This window comes from Phoxinus phoxinus (genome assembly GCF_949152265.1).
Source record: "Phoxinus phoxinus genome assembly, chromosome: 8".
NCBI lineage: Eukaryota > Metazoa > Chordata > Actinopteri > Cypriniformes > Leuciscidae > Phoxinus > Phoxinus phoxinus.
The window spans coordinates 19,297,121-19,318,062 of record NC_136883.1 but is presented as its reverse complement, the minus strand read 5'-3'; the positions used below and the strand labels follow the sequence as shown (position 1 = coordinate 19,318,062).

The 20,942-nt window shown below is 42.1% G+C and overlaps 1 protein-coding gene and 1 long non-coding RNA gene across 2 annotated transcripts; both read right to left on the bottom strand.

Moving 5' to 3' along the window:
- Positions 1-2,126: 2,126 nt before the first annotated feature.
- LOC307002825 lies at positions 2,127-3,422 on the bottom strand. Its single transcript, XR_013798554.1, has 3 exons — positions 3,000-3,422; positions 2,319-2,444; positions 2,127-2,217 (listed from the first exon to the last, which is right to left on the bottom strand). It is a non-coding gene; the product is annotated as an uncharacterized lncRNA (long non-coding RNA).
- Positions 3,423-3,740: 318 nt separating this feature from the next.
- Positions 3,741-6,556, bottom strand: LOC307002397 (uncharacterized protein; the record flags this gene model as incomplete). Its single annotated transcript, XM_079619978.1, has 8 exons — positions 3,741-4,119; positions 4,206-4,292; positions 4,393-4,590; positions 4,858-4,946; positions 5,056-5,129; positions 5,268-5,605; positions 6,229-6,304; positions 6,434-6,556. 8 exons carry the CDS (start codon positions 6,554-6,556, stop codon positions 3,779-3,781), a joined length of 1,326 nt encoding a protein of 441 aa, XP_079476104.1. The 3' UTR covers positions 3,741-3,778.
- Positions 6,557-20,942: the final 14,386 nt, after the last annotated feature.

The window sequence follows — 20,942 nt, the reverse complement described above, 5'->3', positions numbered from 1 at the left end:
ACAGTTCACGGAGACCATGAAAGCGCGCCCTGATTGTTTTATTTTATTTTACGAAAGCAAAACGTTTTCTTGTTATTGTGAGTTTACACAAATAAAAGTATTGCGACTGATGCAGTATTTTAAGTTGTTTCCACTGTTGATAGGAAAATGCAAATCGCATCGGCGCCTCCATGTCATGCAGTGCGTGCTACACACTCCGCACACACACTTGGTTATGCGCCTAAGAACAGCGAACAATTATCTAGCTTAACGTTAGAGTGAGCGGCGATGCCAGTCGGATAATCCTCATGTTTAACAAATCAAATCATGCAGTTTCTACCTATCGCGAGTCAGCGCTGCGCCAGTTTGAAAAAGGCGGGTCTGCAGGAGTCTTTTAATGAACGTTTGGTGTAGGTCTAGGCATAGAGATATCTGAACATCTTTGCCAAGCGCAAACCAGTACAGAAGTAATCAATAAATGATCGGGGAGGGTCATGCCTTTTTTCACAATCATTTTGGAGGGTCATAGAAAAATGTATTGCTGGCGAAGGGAGGGTCAAGTCTTTTTTGACTATAGATCTCAAAACTCCTCCGGTGGCCCCTTAAATAAATAACGAACAGTCCCTTAACAGAAGTAACCTACAGCCAATTTTCGATTAGGACTATATCCCTCTACTTCCTTCTTTAAAGGGGAAATAAGCAGTCAATCATGTTTACATGATTTACAAGATGGATTTCCACTTTAATCAACTATTATAATAAGAAACATGACAAATGTAAACATATTAAAGAAAAAACGTTATATCTTTCACGAAATCCGCGGCCAGGACGCCGCCATTGAGCAGTATCCTAACCGGTGACGTCACTGGGTTGGTTGGCTCAAGAATATAATAGGGACATGTAGGAATATCCTGACATCAGACTGTCTATTCCAATTTGTTTTGACTGCGAACAACTAACGTTAGGTACAGTCATTATTAGGTAACAGCTGTAAGCATTACCTAGCTAACTCTAACTTGGTGTTTAGCTCACTTAGTGAAGTTAAGTACCAGACAAAAAGACAACTTCTATGGTTATATGTAAACAAACTGCACATGGAAACATTGTTTGCAATGTCTGCCATCATATTCCTATCTTTTGTCAAAACAGTGTAAGTTAGAATGTATTTGTTTTAACGTAGCTGTTGTACTGCGATGCCCACCGTGTCAGAATCCATCTGCTAGTTCATGCTTACAGCTGTTACCTAATAATGACTGAACCTAACGTTAGTTGTTTGTGGTCAAAACACTGTGGAATAGACAGTTTGATGTCTCAAAAATATTATCTGTTGGGTATTTTGAGCTAAAACTTCACATACACTCTGGGGACCTAAGAGATTTATTTTACATATTGTGAAAACGGCATAATATGTGACCTTTAATAAAACCTCAACTTAATAATAAATAAATAAATACATAAATTTTAACTTTTAATCATTGGAAATCATCTAAATTGCAGGACCATATGAATTGAAAGTGTAATGACATTTGTAAACATTTCAATTTAAATTAAACAGTATCTTTTAATTAATATGTAATGTATAATACGTTCATTATTAAACATTAACAAGCACATTATCTCTTATTTCTAGTTATGTAAATATATATCAAAGGCATCCTATTATAATATTTATTAGTGTGTAATGTTGCTGTTTGAGAATAAAATGATCTGCAAGGTTACAAAGCTCAAAGTCAATTCTAAAGTGAGATATTTTATTTATCGAACGACTCGTTTGGAGTACATTTTATTCAGGGCTTTGTAAAGTAACAATGTTAAAAATAATAATATTAAAAAATGATATGTATATATATACACACACACACACTGCTGTACTGTTCAAACTCTGAGGCACATACCTGTCTCAGTGAAATGCTTTAAATACCCTGTGATCCGTTCCTTGGTATCAACAGAGTATTCGTCTTCATCTTCATCATCAATGTCCTTACGCCATGAGATATGGGAAAGCAGTATCAAAAAAAGTAACAGAATGATATGTTTTCCAAGAAAAAAGCTATTGACATTGTTTATGGTAAATGTCCATGTGTAGTCCTCTTAAAAGGAATACTCCACTTTTTTCGGAAATAGGCTAATTTTACAACTGCCCCAGAGTAAAACAGTTTTACCGTTTCTGAATCCATTCCGCCTATCTCCGCGTCTTTAGAAGAATGCCAGTAACCAGACAGTTTTTGGTCCCATTGACTTCCATAGTAGAAAAAAATATATACTATTAAGTCAATGAGACTAACAACTATCTGAGTTGTAAAAAAAAGTGGACTATCCCTTTAATGAGGAACCCTTACCTCAGGACTGCATGAGTCTTCTGATTCTTTGGGGAAGAATACTACATCCTTCCTCTCAGTTAGAAGAGGCCAAACAAAAGTGTCTTTCAGTCCTCGCTTGATTTGGCGTGTTCTTCTCCCAATAACCTACAAAGTACAAATAAATAGAAAAATTAATTATATCCTAATTTCAAATTATAATACCAGCATGCAGCAGACAGACCAAGTACCTAAAGTACCTAAAAAATCCACCCTAGAGCATGTTCTTGCTGTCCTGCTGTTGTTATTATAATAAATTATTTTTATATATATATAATAATTGTACATCCTTATACAAAGAACATTAAAGAACAACTGGTGACTGAAAATTCATACAATGGAAGAAAAATCGAATAAAATCACGGAGGGGCAAAGTTATGACCTACCACCTTAAAGTAGTTTACAGTAAAATTAAACAGATATAAATGAAAAGGAATCAGGATATCACATAACATGCGTTATATAGCTCTATCCAAAAGATCATGAATGCATTCTAAACAGTAAATTAATACAAAATTATACTTATACCTGTCTAATAATACCATTAGAATAGAACACATAATAAAAAAATAATAAATAAAATTAGTTTCAAAAAATAATTGAAATGTATTGAAATAAGGACATTTTTCATTTTCACAAACACTAACTACAAATTTGAATTACCGCATGTGACAGCAGACGTTCATAAAGCCATCTTCTATTTTCTTCTGTTGGACCAGGAAGATCCCAAGACAAACAAAGTTCCAGGACTTTAGTATGCTGTTCCTCATTCAATGGAGACTGGCCACTGAGCTAAAAAATAAATCAGATGTTATAGACCCCTTTTGCACTGACATAACAATTACGTCACAGCGGTAGCTGAAGGCAAAACATAGGGAAAACTAGAGATGGCCAATACAAAACAGCAGATTAGTCTACATAATTAGGAGCTTGAATTATTATTATTATTGTTGTTGTTATTAAGTGTCATCTTGTTGTGTTGTGTGGGTGCAAGAATCAATGAAAAATGAGAATCTGGCATTTTTATTTCTAGAATATATTAACATCATTAAAATTGCACCGTAAATTGTCATCTTCTTGATGCTGGCTAGGCAGAACTGCAGATTGTACCTCACAAGCATTGTACATAACCATTCGGCACATAGTTATAGTATAGGCACCTAAAGATGTATATGCCCTCAGTTTCTCTTTACTATACACTCGGTTTCTCAATCAGGTAAATGTAACGTTAGATGTCAGGCCACTCATCTGGAAGTAATCCTGTCAGATCGTTTAACCAAAGAGTGAGTGTGTACGGGTCGACCAATCTGCTTCCGTCCATTAAAGTTAACTTTTTGAATAACTATCGCAGTCCCAGACAGTGAGTGACCTTACATATTCAGAAAAAACGTATATTCTCCAGGCATTGTTAAAAAAGAAAACAAGCTAACAAAACTTGCTAGCTACAGTTTGTTGAAGTGTTCAGGGGAATCTTTCTGCCTCCAGCTAAGCTCCGCCCACACAAATACGTCACAATATAACACACTTACCAAGTTGATGGTTTCTTGAATGTCGACATCTGGACAGTCCTCAAAATGCAAAGTGGTTGTGTCTTTAGAGCCTTGTAGCAGAACATGTACAAAAGCTCTGCTGAGCCCTGCAAGACACGGGCCACCATGCAGAAACGAATGGCCTAGCATTCTCCCTGCTACCAGAAAGAGATCACTTTCGATCAGAAATTGGGAGGATGAGGGAACCAAGTGGTCTGGCTCTCCCTCAAACAGGCAAGTAACTCCGGTGTTTCCTGTTGATTTAATTAGGTAAATACCATCAAAACAAATTTGAAAAATTTACACTTAGCAGTGCAACTGCAACTAATAAACTGCATACCCAAGTTCAAACTGAAACCATGCTTCAATTTTTCAAGTATTGTAGAGAAAAAGTGCCTGGTAACTCCATCACCAATTGCAGCATCTCCTAAAAAAAATTAACATAAGGTAATTAAACTGACAATATGAATACACTATATGACCTGCATAATTTATTGAATAAATGGTTTAATCTTCTACAGATGTACCTTGAAGTTGACATTTTATAGGACATGCCCACTCTACATTTCTTTGCTTGTAGAAGTTTATTAGCTGCCTCTCCTGTTCTTCAGTGCATGATCTTAAGTCAATACACATAAGAAGAGGTTTCCCAGTCTCGTGCAGTTGGAGAATTTCCTTTCTGTACAAGGTTGCAGCCATTTGTGCATCCGGATGGGTCTTCCAATCTGGTAAAAGAAAAAAAATGAATGAATTTTTTTTTTAATATATATATATATATATATATATATATATATATATATATATATATACATATATTCCTAAAATCATGACAGATCAACAGAACTGTAATATTTTTTACAATCTTTACTTGTTTGCCACAAATTTAAAATGGACTACAAAATAAAGACGTCAGCAATATAATGATTTTAACAAACATTCATGTTATCCTCTTTTGCACTGCAAAAAAGCCGCAAAAGAATCAATTTAATTACCATTGTTCATGTATGAAATCTCAGCAGTGTTATTCACTTTGTTGTCCATAGATGTCAACTCCGCTGTATTTATGTCATCATCCATTGGTCTACAATTTGGGAAAGGGGAAAATCTATTAAAATCCTTTGTCTAGTGTGAGGTAAATAATACTTTTATAATCGTATTATCATAAAACTAAAATTTTCCAGCTTGCACACCTTTCGCCACATTCACTGGCATGAAATTCCAAGATGCCAAGAGGCATTTCCTCTTGACAAATAGGACAGCAACCCTACAATATAGATGATCAACCATATAAAAAACACATTAAAAATGGACTTTTTTCCCCTTCAGTTTGAAATTTACCTTTTTTGATAGCTTTGGGTTGAAATATATTAAGCAAGATATGCACTGTACAGAGAGCAATTACCTGTTCATTATTCTTTTTCACACTTTCCACATCCTGCACACATCCAGCCTCATCCTGTCTTTCGTTTTCATCTTCAATCAAAACAACATCAGAACAAGTCTTGATGTGATTTGCAAGGACCTGGAGGGGGAACGATATGTTGCACTTTTTGCAAAATGCCTTAGGCATATTGCGAAATGCATCAGATGAGGGTGGCAAGGGAGCTGTGTCCAGTTCATCTTGAAGTGGAGCAATGTACATAACAGAATTCTCCCCAATTTTTGTCGCTTTTATAAGTCTGCCTGTGTACCCACAGTCTGCAGGTGCCACTAGGATGAGCTTCCGACTTCCCCAACCCCCTGAAAGTATGAACAAGAAAAATGATTATGTATTGTGTTCATTTAATGTACTGAAAACAATAAGATGTAAATTTGAGTTGGGAACAACCTAAAAGTATTTGGAAGTCAATAATAATAGAGACGGTGGATGTATGATACATAATTGTTTTTATTTTTATTATGCGTGTGAATAAAGACTATTTACTTGGTTTAGTTTGTTATGTATTATTCTAATCAGTGTTTTAAATACAAAAGGTAGTTGAAGCTACAATGTTCTTCTGCAAGAGACATGTAGTTTTGTTTTTTAACTGCTAGAGCACCAAAAGTCAAAGAATGCAGCTTTAAAACGTTTAATTTATTTACTGATAAAGAGATGCAATTTGTTCATAAAAAAACATTGTTTTAGAAAAAAATAAGAATTGTGTTTTACCCCTGCTGAACCACACTCATAGCAAACTGACTACAATACCGAGGTTTAAACCAGCACATGTATGTTTTATTAGATGACTTATTTATACGTACATTTTTGGTTCCTATTAGCGTTGCTAAGAAAAACTAAAGCAAAAAAACTAAAGCAGATTTATTAGTGTCATTAATAAAAATATATTTAATATTTAATAGTTACACAAGGCAGTAAACAATACCTGATGCTTTATACAAGAGCCAACCACCAGCTACCCCACCAAGTTTGGGATATAATTCAATGAGGTTATCACATAACTGTTAAAGAAAACAGGATTAGTCAATCTAGCTGCAATCGCTACTATTTATGACCAATCACAAAGATAATTATCTGAACAGGTTATTTTTTACATTAAGTGTATTTGCACATCACGTCATGTACTGTACCTCCTGATGAGTCATGTTTTGATCAAGAATGGCAGTTCTGCGTCCTAGTCCTGCCTGTGTATGGAGCAGTTGATCTGGACCACTAGGGGACCGCTCACATTGGGCCGGCAGCAGGTGAAACATGATCTGAAATGGTTTTGGTTTAATGGCCACAGGAATTGTTCCAGTAAAGCGTCGTTTTCCTCTGCGATTTGAAAATAATCCAGGAAAGGACCTGTTGGAAACATTGTAAAATATTGGTCAGAACCTTGTAGATCAACAGACCTACATTTCATAACCAAGAATGCAATGCATGTTTATACTGGCCTGGGCCGGGTTTCCCGATAACGATGTATTTTAGCTCTTAAGAGCGCTCTCTACGTGCAAGGTTACGAACGCTCGCGGCAATTCTATGCGCGTTTCCCAAAAATGCACTTAACATGAACGCACGAGAACGCGTTTTACGTGCTACTTAAGAGTCCCTGTCCATTTGTGAAGTGCTGAAATATAACCTTATATGGATTCATATTCTGAACATTTAACCTAATAATCGTCATCTGTTGTGGATTAGCAATCAAGACAAGTCTATATAAAGCACCTACAGGCGGAGGCACTGACAAAATGGCTGGGAAAAATAAAAAATAAAAACAGATACCTTTCAAAAAGATTACATTAAAGAGTGCCCTTACTTAAACAGGGAGGAAGATGAAGAGGTGGAGGAGGTGGAAGAGGAGGACGACGACTAAGATGGCATGGGACCACATGATGGCCAACCAAGAAATCGCCAATACATGGCTGGTTTTCGTGCACGTCATTGACAGATTTTTTTTAATTCATCCCATTTTGCCCAGTCTTTGAAGCATATATTCCACATTACTTCTTTTATATATTTTTTTGTTAATTCATTTAATTTAGGTGTGTATTTCGTTCTTTTTCTTCCCTTTTTAATTATTTCATTTATAAATTCATGTAAACAAAAAACGAGCAAAATAAAGTGTACAATAAAGTACACTCAAAACATTATATTACTCACGTTGCAGTGTGTTAAATCTAAATAAAAGTGTAATCTGCCGGTTTTCCTGCAGGTGTCCTCATAAATCTGTCTTCTTACGATGCACTTGGGGATGTACGATTACTCCAGAGCACTCGTAGTTCTACGAAGATTTTCAAGTTCTACTTAAGCTACGATGCTTTTGGGAAACAGACCATAATATTAAGATCAGTCGTACGATCGTTTTTACGATCAACTTAGGCTTACGATGCTTTTGGGAAACGCAGCCCTGGTCATTTCTGTTTGAACAGAGGATGATGGCTCCTGAGGTTGGACTCTAACATGAGTTGATCTGACAAACCAAAAAAATACAGTTTCATAATGTACGTGTTAACAACAACGTTCAGTTGAAATTCTTGAAAAAAAAAAAATATTGCTATACCTATTTATACCCTGACTCGTAGAAGGTCCATCAGTTCTTTCTTGTGTCAAAAGTGATAAAAGGTGCCTTGCTGATCTCAGCACTTCATTGTCTCCCTTGTATAACAAAGTTAACATGAATTAAAGATAGAGAGTAGCTTTAAATATATCACTTCATCACAGATGTCAAAATATTAATGCAGATACAGAGCTGTGTATCTCAAAAGCATTGTGGAGCTATGTTGATTGTTTAAGACTAACGTTATTGGTGCTTGTTTCTACGATGCTTTTGAGATAACGTTACACGGAGACAATTCACATTTAACTTAATCATATACCGTAACATGAAGATTAACTGATATTGTGGTAGAAATGTACCATTTTAATTTATAATTGCGGAATTTAATTTATAATTAGGTTGTATTTAATCATGCTATATCTAAATAAAATGAACTTTGCCATCATTTAAACCCATCCATCGAGTTAGTATTTTGTCATAGTGACTAAACCAAACAATACACATGTCTTAGCGTATAACAGTTGTTTTACTAAAATTGTATCCACTTTGCAGTCACGTCACTACCATGGATACCTGGCGGGCAAAAGGCAAACACTGAGAGAATTAAGTACTTGCCAGCCAGTACTAGTGACATCACGTGCAAAGTATGAATTAATAGGATCTTGCCAGGACGTCGCCAGTATTAATATACAAAAGTTGGTGTTTTGAGGTGTAAACGATCGTCGCCTGCATGCTAGATAGTTGTGCGATTGGATGCACAATAACCACATTTTGACAGCGTTTGTTGCCGCGCCAGGTATCCATGTTAGTGACGTGACTGCAAAGTATTTAGGCCTATATCAATGCTAAAGGCGAGGGAATTCTGGATTAATCAGAAAAATCACCTTACTTTTGAACGCTGTAAAAAGTCGTATCTTAAGACACTTGAGTAAACGCTCGTGTGATGATTTGTGTCTTACAGTTTTTTTCAATTGCTTACACACAAAATTAAAAAATTTGGCTCATTGTGTCAAAACTCAACACACAAGATTTCTTGACACAGCACTTGGAGATCAACATCTAACTGCCAATGCAAAATAACATTCTGCAATCAAAACATAACACTTTAACTTGAAAAGGCCCTCTTCGGATCGATAGGAAACACACATGCACATGCAATATAAACAGTCAAAGCAAACACAACACACAGGTCAACTGTACTCAAGACACTGCCTACATTTGTAGTCTGTAAACCGTGTTTATTTCCACAACCAAAACTCAGTGTACAGGTGCAGAACTACTATAAGTATTGAACATCTGGTGTAGGTGTTTCTATTGCAGGTCCATGTCAGGGATCTCGTCGTCGATTGGGGTCGGGCCACAGCACCTCGTCCACATCACAGGCAATGTCTTCCCTTGCCAGGCAACGGGGAAAATATCTCTGTGTGTGGCATATCCACCCATGGATCGACCCCACCTCGATGTCCCCACATGCCTCCTCCATCGCTCGCAGGAGCGGCACGCGTACATGTGGTAGGCGGTCATAGACCTTCCACCGCCATGCCGAAAAGAATTCCTCGATCGGATTTAGGAACGGGGAATAAGGGGGCAGGTGCAACACCATGAAATGGTCGTGGTTGGCAAACCAGTCCCGGACCAGAGCAGCCCGGTGGAAACTGACATTATCCCAGATGACAACAAACATGGGCTGCCCTGGTCTGTCCTGTGTGACCACATCATGTAGTGCATCGAGAAATGCCAGTAGGTGTGCAGTGTTGTAGGGTCCTAGGGTGGCATGGTGATGGAGGACCCCTTAACCACTAATGGCGGCACACAAGGTCATGTTGCCCCCGCGCTGCCCGGGGATGTTCACGATGGCCCTTTGGCCAATGATGTTCCGGCCCCGACGTCTGGTTTTTGCCAGATTGAACGATTGATTAAATTACAGTAACACTGGAAAATGTACACTAACACTAGACAATTTGCTGTGTGGGTACTGTGCAGTCCTTTGGCGTTAATTCAGGACATACCTGTTTTCTTGTCGGTATGTCTGAATGATGCTGACTACCGTAAAGCGGCTGAGGATGGGCCGGACCCTCTGCCCGGCCTCCCTCATAGTCAGGCCATGGTTGATGACATGGTCCACCACAGTGGCCCTGATGTCGTCAGTGATAGTTGTGCGTCTGCCTGGTTCCCGTTCAGGTTGGTGCCATTCTCCTCTCCCTCTTCCCCCATCTCTTCCTCGTTCTCCTCTCCCTCTTCCTCGATCTCCTCTCCCTCTTCCCCCATCTCTTCCTCGATCTCCTCTCCCTCTTCCCCCATCTCTTCCTCGTCTTCTCCTTCCCCTTGGTCCTTCGGCCTCTATATTCGCAATTGTATCACGACAGGTGCGCATACCTGAGTTCTATACCTGAGTGCTACAGCTGTGACTGATTGGTGTTCAATTACCGGTTAAGTGTTTTACTGTGTGTGCGGGGGTGTTGCTATTGTCGCATGTGTTTTTATTATTGAATGGATGTGCTGTATGCAAAGTGTTTCCTCATTTTCCAACGTGTGTAACATACAACACTCTGTGTGTAGTGTTTTGCACCGTGTGTTGCACAATTGTTTGCAGTGCAATGCCTACAATGTGTTTATTCATTTGGTGCCTGTGTGTAAGACATGCATGCAAACGGTACGGTTTTGACGCTTTGATCTGGGCATTCACTTTTTGTGTTTTAGCAATTGGGAAAAACTGTAATCAGCCTTTTCAACATGTAAGTTATATACTATATATACACTCATAATAACCCGTACTCACCGCTCGGTCCATTTCAGCAAATTATGTTTTATGAAGGCTTCTCGTCTCTGTCTGTTGCTTTGATGTTGTCAACACGTGTTGCGCTTGCACCACCTACTGGTGAGGGCGACTAACAGCAGATAGATATAATGCATCGGTAGTCTATTGCTTTTCCTCCAGTCCCTGATTCAATGTCGAATTTGCCATCGAATTTACTGTCGAATTTGAACCACTGAATTTGTGTAAGCGAATTTGTAAGGCGAAATAAAATGGACCGAAAATTGCCTGTTGAATATTATAGGTTGTATTTTTAAACAGTTTGAATATTTTGGAAGTGAAATATGAAAGGAGAATATGGAGTATTGAATTTTTTATTAATGAAAATGTGTTTGAAATGTTTTGAATTGAAATATTCACAGCTTAAATATACAACCATGTTGAATTCAAGCCCATATAAATGCAAGCCCTAAAAAAACAATGCATTAAAATGCAATCATGGTTAATGCAATGCATATTTTTTTCAAGTAGTGCAATTCAACAGGCTTTTTTATTTCAAAAACATTTGGCATTATTTTGCTTCCATATCCCTCTCCCTAACCACAATGCCCCTAGAAGAGAGACACACTGCAGCCAACATTGCAGACTGGCTAGAGGAGACAACTGCCAAATTTGAGATTCCACTTGAAAAGGTAAAGGCAGTTGTCCATGACAATGGGGCCAATGTGGTGGCAGCAGCAATAATTCTTAGAGAGAGGCATGGGTGGGCTTCTGTGAGAAGTGCAGGGCATACTTTAAATTTAGTTCTGCAGAGCACACTCAAAAACAATAAAACAATTGCTAGTTGTGTGGGTTCTGCTAGGTGCCTAGTGGAACACTTCAAAAAGAGTGAACTGGCCTGCACTAAGCTCAAAGAAAAACAACAGCAGATGGGAAAGCCGCCACTCATGTTGATACAGGATGTCAGTACCCGGTGGAACAGTACGTATCATATGTTATCAAGACTCCTGGAACAGCGATGGCCTGTGACTGCAGCTCTCTCCGATCCAGCAGTCAATCCGTGAGGTAAACACCACTACCTGGATCTAAAGCCAGAGCAGTGGCACATCAGTGAGGAGTCGACACAGGTCCTTGGGCCATTTGAAGGAGCTACAGAGTTTCTTAGTGGAGAAAAGTATGTCACCCTCTCTGCCCTTCCACAGCTGGTCCAAAACCTTAAAAAGTCCACACAGACTGCAGAACCTGAAACTGCACCAGTGAAGGCATTTCAGGCTTCTGCTGCAGAGCAGATCACAGAGAGGTGGCAAGGGCTGTATGAATTTCTACCTGATGCTCCCAACCCTGTCCTTCTGGCTGCTGCTTTGGACCCCAGGTTTAGAAAATTGAAGTTCTTGCCTGCTGTAGAAGTGTTGAAGGTCCAAAATAGTATTCAATCAATGGCACTAGCTGCCAGAAAGGACTCAAAACAGACACATGTAAGGGTAGAGGAAGCCACTGCCACCACATCAGCTACACACACTAAAGGTAGATCACATCAGAAAAGTATCCTGGTATCATCATCAGAGGATGAGGATGAAGGAGAGGATCATGATGAGGATGAGCAGATGAGCAGAGCGGTGCAGAGGGAGGTCTTGGAGTATTTTGGTGAACAGCCTATTTCCAAGAAGGAGAATCAACTGCCATGGTGGAGAATAAATCAGGCAAGATATCCAACCTTGGCACAGCTGGCAAAGTCTTTCTTGGGGATCCCAGCAACATCAACGCCCTCAGAGCGCCTGTTCTCTGCTGCTGGGAACATTGCCTCAAAACGTAGGGCAAGCCTAAGTGCTGAGCATGTGGATATGTTGACGTTTCTCCATTGCAACTATAAGCTGTTGTGGAATCAATCTGAAATCTCTATCTCTCTCTCTCAAACTCACACACACACACACACACACACACACACACACACACTCACTCACTCACTCGCTCACTCACTCACTCACTCACACTCACACTCACACTCACACTCACACACACACACGCACACACACACACACACACACACACACACACACACACACACACACACACACACACACACACACTCACTCACTCACTCACCTAGGTACATTTTTATGTTTGTTTTGAAATTACATCTTATTATTTATAATTGTTTTATTTATTTTTTAAAATCAATACATTTTATACATTGTGTACCTGTTTGGCATGATATATTTGTATATCAATTTTTTGAAAACAATTTTTAACTAAACTAAATTTGCAGAAGGTGCAATCCTTTTTTTGTAATGTTGTGTATTAAGAAGACAAAAAAAATAAGTTTATATTCATATTAAGTTTGTATTTATACATGTTACAGTAAGTTCACTTAACTGTATGTTGTTATATGTTGGCAATGCCAACTTGGCACTTAACTTTTGGAGCCAAACTTTTGACCTTGGAAATAAATACCTCTGTTGAGAAATAAAAGCCAAATGCTTGATCATTTTACAGCCACATAATTTTTGTTATGTGTTGGTGGCTCAATTACGGGCGGATAATGAGAGGCTGCGGCAGAAGCGGGGACCAATTGATGTCCCTGACCCTGGCGCTGCCTCTACTAGTGCGGCGCGGCCGGCTACACCTCAGTTGGCTGATAGGAGTGGCAGCGCATCGGAGCGATTCGTATTTGTCCCAAGAGAACGTCGTTGTCTGAGATTTAATGGTAGAACTGGTATTAGCATTGACGAGTGGATCGAAAAGGCCCAAGCATGTATGCGCACTCGTAATATATCACTTACCGAGCAGGCCTTCTTTCTATATGATAACTTGGAAGGAGAGGCTCGAGACGAGATAAAGTATCGTTCGAGTGCGGACAGGAGTAATCCAGACTTGATTATTTCTGCCCTTCGTGAATTGTATGGGTGTGCAGACTCGTATGTGGCACTGCAAGAAGCTTTTTTTTCTCGAAGGCAACATGAGGGAGAAACATTGTTAGAGTTCTCCCTGGGCCTGATGAGTTTGTTAGACAAGGTGAAAAGTCAAGCGCCACATGCTATTCCAAATTCAGATATTGTGGTGCGTGATCAGTTTGTTGAGTATGTGTCGGATAGTACGCTCCGCCGAGAACTAAAACAATTGATTCGACAGAGACCCACTGCAACGTTGTTGGATATTCGGGGCGAGGCCATTCGTTGGGAGCGAGAGGGAATGCCAGGTGGCGCGAGGGGTAGGAGTCAATCGGTACCGTTGGTAAGTGGCATCCAATATGGTGTTCGGGGGGGGTCAGATTTGGATCGTGGGGTTCAGTCGAGTGAACTTATTGAATTGCGTGAGCTGCTACGTCAGCAACAATTCCAAATTGATCAGCTCACCCGGGCTGTGTCACGTAATCAAAATGTACACGTGCGCGATCACTCTCCTCGTTCAAATCCCATAATTTGTAGAAGGTGCCAACAACCCGGTATTGCTCGAAATTGTGAGGGTGGACGTCATCCCCCTTGGCCTCTGTTACCACCAATTGCTTCCGCTCCTTGTGAATTTAGGCCAGTGGCTGGGCCTCGACCGTCGGAAAACTAATTCCCACCGGGCTGCGGAGCCACAGTCCGGTAGGGAAAACGTATGGCTCGGGTGTCTTTAACGGTAATCAGTCTGTGTCCCGTTTGGTTTCCTCATGTCCACACTTGGTTGCTAATATTGGAGGGATTGCTGTGTCCTGTTTGGTTGACACTGGGTCCATGGTGTCAACCATTACCGAGAGCTGTTTTCGCCTCAGATTTGAATCATGGGGCCAAGATCGTTTGCGGTCATGTCATTGGCTGCAGCTCCGAGCAGCTAACGGCCTGGAGATTCCGTATATTGGTTATATGGAGGTAGACATTGAACTTTGCGGTAATCTTGTTCAGGGTTGCGGCGTGTTAGTAGTCCGAGACCCCCCTGGTGACAGCTCTGAGATCCCGGGTGTTCTAGGGATGAATGTGCTCAGTCGCTGTTACCAGGAGCTTTTCGGACATTATGGGTCAATGCTATATACATTGCCTTCTGTAATGCAGGATTCTAAAATTATTCAAGCCTTCCAAGAATGCCAACGGGTTATTCGCACTACCGAGCATGGCGGTAACGTGAAAGTAAGAGGACGTAGTACATGTCGTGTTTTAGCTGGCACTATTAAATTTGTTGCAGCTACGTGTTCTACCCAGTATATGAGCAATACAGTGCTTTTTGAGCCTCCAGAGACAGGGTTGCCCGGGGGTTTATTAGCCTCACCTTCATTGGTGCGAGTAGCTGGGGGTACCGTTTATGTACCGGTAGTGAATGTTGGGACCATCGATGTAGTGCTCTATCCTACTACTGTAATAGGTACATTGCGGGAGGTGTATCTGGTGGACCTGCCTGACCATGAACTTTCAGGCCGTATCGTGTAGTGTTTCTGCCACAGCAATACCAGAACAGATTGAGTCAGTTGAGTTGGGGGCATTAACTATAGAGGAACGGGAGCAGGTTAGAGCCCTACTCTGGGAGTTTCAAGGCGTATTTTCTACTCATGAAGGAGATGTAGGCTGCACTAACCTCTTGTCGCATGAGATTCCCCTCAGCGATAGCATTCCGGTCCGACAGCGGTACAGGCGCATCCCACCATCAGAATATGAGCTGGTAAAGACTCACATCAGTCAGTTGCTCGATTCACAGATCATTCGAGAGAGCTGCAGCCCTTACGCTTCCCCGATAGTATTAGTGAAGAAAAAGGACGGTAGCCTCCGTATGTGTGTTGACTACCGCCAACTTAACTCCAAGACTCGCAAAGATGCTTTCCCGCTGCCTCGAATTGAGGAAACGCTTGACTCTTTAGCAGGTGCCCGCTGGTTTTCTACGTTAGACCTGACCAGCGGGTACAATCAAGTTCCCGTTTCCGAGCTTGATCGTCCCAAGACCGCCTTTTGTACGCCATTTGGGCTCTTTGAATGGAATCGTATGCCGTTTGGCCTGTGCAATGCGCCCAGTACGTTCCAGCGGTTGATGGAACGACTTTTTGGCGACCAAAGACATCAGTCTGTCTTGTTATATCTTGACGACATTATTGTATTCTCATCGTCCGTGCAGCAACATCTGCAGCGACTTAGGGTAGTGTTGGGCCGTTTGAAAACGGAGGGACTTAAAGTAAAACTGGAGAAATGTGCGTTCTTTCAAGAGGAGGTGAGTTATTTGGGGCATGTTATTTCCTCTCGTGGGGTGGCAACAGACCCGAAGAAGATCGAGGCTGTAGCACAGTGGCCTCATCCCACGACAGTGTCAGAGCTGCGAACCTTTTTGGGTTTTGTCAGTTATTATAGACGCTTTGTGGAAGGGTTTGCCAAGTTGGCAGCCCCATTACATAAGGTAGTGGCTATGTTAACAGGTGGTAAGTCTAGCAAGCGGGGTCAGGAAATAACTGTGGTGTGGTCAGAGCAGTGTGAGGAAGCGTTTCAAGTTTTGAAACGGGTTCTCACAACAGCGCCAGTGTTGGCTTATGCAGATTTTACTCTGCCCTTTATCTTAGAGATCGATGCCAGTCATGGTGGACTGGGAGCGGTACTCTCGCAGAAATTTGACGGTAAGATTAGGCCTGTTGCTTATGCAAGCAGAAGCCTCAGGCCGTCTGAGCGCAATACCGCTACATATAGTTCTATGCGGCTGGAGTTTTTGGCTCTTAAGTGGGCCATGGGCGAAAAATTCAGAGAGTACTTGCTTGGCCACAAGTGCCTGGTACGTACTGATAACAACCCGCTCAGTCACTTGGCGACAGCTAAGCTCGGGGCTACCGAGCAAAGGTGGGCCGCTGAGTTAGCAGCATTCGATTTTGAGATCCAGTATAGGTCAGGTAAGAGCAATCAGAATGCTGATGCCCTCTCCCGGCTGCATGCGGTAAGGTTTGAAGGAGAGGGTAACTACTCTTTGGGAACAGTGGTTCCAGAGTTGTTAAGACGAGTTTCAGTCTTGGACTCGGGGGTGGTTACAACGCAGAGTGCTATACAGGCGTGGCCTAGCCGTTCTATATCGGATCTCATTGCTTTGCAGAGGGCAGACCCGGTTGTAGGGGAAGTGAGAAAGTTCTGGCAGCAAGGGCAATGCCCAGAGAGTGGCGTCAGTTGCCTAAACCGGTGATGACGGTGCTGCGTCAATGGGACCGATTGATGGAGCAGGAGGGCCTACTGCATCGTAAGATATTCCGTCCTGATGGAGGAGAGGCAATCTTCCAGCTGGTGCTACCAGCGTCGCTGCAATCGGAAGTGCTGACTCAGTTACACCAACACCATGGTCACCAAGGGGCAGAGCGCACCCTCGAGCTGTTGCGACAGCGGTGCTATTGGCCCGGTATGTCGGCCGATGTAGCTCGTTGGGTGCGGGAGTGTGAGCGGTGCCAACTGGCCAAGGATGCAGCACCGATTGCACGAAGTTATATGGGACACCTGCTGGCTTCTCGGCCGAACGAGATCGTGGCTATCGATTTTACCCTCTTAGAGCCTTCTCGTTTGGGACAAGAGAATGTAATGGTGATGACGGACGTGTTCAGTAAGTTCACTGTGGCGGTGCCCACTAAAGACCAGCAGGCTGAGACTGTTGCCCGTGTTTTAGTGAATGAGTGGTTTTTCAGGTTTGGGGTCCCAGGGCCGCAACTTCGAATCCCAGTTATTACAGCAGTTGTGTAGCCTCTACCAGGTGAGTAAGTCTCGCAGCACTCCCTACCATCCGGCCGGTAACGGCCAATGTGAGAGGTTCAATCGAACCTTACACAATTTGCTGCGAACTTTGTCCCCTGAGAGAAAGAGGGATTGGGCATCCTGTTTACTGCAAGTCTTGTTTTGTTATAATACTACTCCGCATCAAGCCACGGGAGAGTCTCCATACTTTCTCATGTTTGGTCAGGAGCCCAGGTTGCCCATTGACTTTCTGCTCGGTAGAGTACAAGAGCCAGTTGCAGGTAGAGTGCATCAGTGGATTGAGGAGCACCAGGCCCGTTTAAGGATTGCCTTTGAGGGTGCACGAGATAGGCTTCAGGTGGCTGCCAGACGACGTAAGGTCAAACATGATCAACGGGTTAAGGAACTGCCGCTGCATGAGGGTCAGTTGGTTTACCTGCGTGATCACGGTGTCCGGGGTCGTCATAAGATACAGGACCTGTGGAGTTCAACTGTATACCAGGTTGTTAGGGCCCCACTGGTTGGTGGATCGGTATATACAATAGCTCCAGAGCATGATCGGGAGAAGGTACGTCACGTCCACCGGTCCTCTTTGAAACCTAGAACCCAGGTAGGGTTGGCACTCCAGTGTCCCGAGGTTCAAACGAATCGCCAGTGAGGGTGACAATTGAGGAGGAGCCAATAGAAGGAGACTTGGTGTATGTGGTACCAGACATTCCGACCCTAGCCCGGGGGGATGCCTTGAGTGTTTCCCTTCCGGGGCCATTAGATGTTTCTGGTTCTAGAGTGGTGGATCCAGCAGAGATTGAGGCAGGTGTTGGTACAGGTTCTTTGCCGGTACCGGAACCTACAGCACAAGGTCCGATTGGTCAGCCTGAGGTAACGCTGCGTAGAACCGGACGAGTTGGGGCCGGACTTCACTCGAATGTGTATCATTTGCCGCGAGCAGTGGGAAGGGAGGCGGGACATGGTAGTCCTTGTGCGTCAGCATCCAACTCCATTAGTGTCTTATTTAGGCCTTGGTGTTAGATTTGCATTGGACGATAATCTTAGAAGTTTGGATTCTCGTCGGGACGACGATGATAAAAGGGGGGGGTAGATTGTAGCCAATGATGATAATCTCTCTTTGGGGCGTGCCTTATTTCACGTGGCCTATAAAGATAGCCGTAGATGTGGTAGGAATATGCGTCTCATCGTCACGGGTGACGTCATCCATTTTCGGTGTGTCGCGGGAGTGTTTGTTTGGTAAGGAGCTGCAGTCGCGGCTGTATTCCTGAACGCTTTGGATCAAATTAGGTTTTACGTATTTATTTGGCTTGCGTATTTTTCCAGTGTGGACGGAGGGAGCCTGCGGTGCAGCGAATGTGGTACCCGAGTGCTTTTGCGTCCTGGAGTTCGAATGCCCTGTGTCTTGCAAGCCATTTAAACTGTTACAGACCGGGGGAGAAACATTGCAGTGGGTTTCTCGACGGAGCTTTTGTGGCGGTCTTCATACTGCATACTTCATGACTGTTTTATCACTGACTGTTGCTCCGTAGTGCCGCATATAGTCACGTCACAGACCCTTATCTCACGCTGGACGCTTGTATCGGCTGTCTGGTGGTCGAGCGTGCCGCGGGTCCGCTACGATGGCCTCCGTTGCTCTCGCTTAGGGGGATCAAATGGTTCAACCATCCAACAGCCATTATTTTGATCTGGTTCCTTTTTTTGAGTGATATAATGCCATATCATTTGAATTAGCTTATGCTGATTGTGTTTTGCTTTCTTGCTTTGTTTATATGAGTCCACTGCTTCAAAACTAGCACTTAATCGATCGATTAATCAAGTAATCAGATATTTTTTTTGTGTGTGTGTTTTTGAACAACCAAAACAAATTATGCATATGTAGCGGCGTGTTCGTTTACAAAAAGGCATAAATTGGAAAGCTTACACCAGGGAGGGAGAGTTACCTCACCCCCAGAAGGCAGACATAAACTCTAGCCCTCTAAAATACCCGACTACGCCACCCCGGAGGCAAATTTACCGGGGAATCGCCTGATAAGATTCACTTTAAAGCACACAGGTTCGGTTGCGGCCGAGATAAGACCAGAGACAGATAGAATACAAAAGTACAGGTTTTATTTGGACATCATTAGCAAATGTAAATATATGAATCAAATACACCACCACACACACACAATTCAACCTCTACTCCAGGGCTGGGGACTACTCGCTCATATCCAAAAAGTGACAGTAAACACTCGTGCACTCACGCTTCAGACCACAAATGTGGAACACTGCAATCACACTTCAGACCACCAATGTGGAACACTGCAATCGGAATTATCCTTTAACAGAGCAGCCATCAAGTGTTAGACAGTATTCTAAACTCTGCACACCTCACTTTTTAATGCTCCTCATTTTAGATGACCAACAATCACATACATATTTAAGAACTGGGATGTGCTGTGTGGAGGGCCTGAAGAAGCTCTGCACTGCTGTCTCTTTTTAATGCATCTCATCATACATTTAATCACACAATCAATAGGGAAAAGGGTCGTGCTTGGGATGGATCTGAATAAGTTCTACCCCCTGCGCTGCACCTCTTTTAATGCACTTAGACCTCATTTAGACTTAGAAGGCACATATTACAGGGACAGTGGGGTGTGTAAATGAGCTGGCCCGTCAGTAGGACAACAACTGATGTTGGGAGCAGGGGAGGGCAGAGGTGGGGAGGGTTTCTGGGTTTCCCCCATCCCCACGAAGCCCCACTCCACCCCTGGGTTTACTGTGTTCCTCGGCCCCGGTGAGGGCTGGAGCAGTCTGAGGAAAGATCCGTTGAGCCTGACCCAACCCAACCCAACTCATCCCCTCCTATAACTATGGGACAGTACTTTAACTTTAATTATAACAACCAATACTACACCAGTCCTGCTGATCTCAACATTCAAACACAGAACACTTAATCATACACAAACATACACGCACGGTCATGTTTATTCCTACGCACTCACACACACACACAGGTTTATTCATACGCGCACACACACACACACACACAGGCACTCGCACGCACATACACGCCCTCCTTTTCCACCCTTATGGTAACCAACCCCTTTTTTTTTTTTCTCTCTTTTCTTATGTTGAATGTGTGAAACATGCTCTCTCCATATTTTTCCATATAATATCAAACAATCATTGTATGTTGTATGTTTTATGTCTTTTACACTTTGTTTGGGTTTTGTACGTGTGAAGTTTTGCCAATAAAAAAAAAAAAAAAAAAAAAAAAAAAGACAGTATTCTAGATTATTACGTGTGGAAGTTTTTTTGTCCAATAATTAGAATCTCTGTTTTTTCTGAATTTAGTAGTAGGAAATTACTAGTCATCCAATTTTTTATATCAGCTATGCATTCCGTTAATTTTGTGAATTGGTAGGTTTCGTTAGGTTTTGAAGAAATATACAGCTGAGTATCGTCGGCATAACAGTGAAAGCTAATTTCCTAATGATATCTCCTAATGGTAGCATGTACAGAGTTAACATCAGCGGTCCTAGTACTGAACCTTGTGGTACGCTATACTGAACTTCTGATTGATAAGACATCTCTTCATTTACTGCTACAAACTGATAACGGTCAGATAAGTATGATTTAAACCATGCTAGTGCAATTCCACTGATGCCAACATAATGTTCGAGTCTATTTAAAAGGAT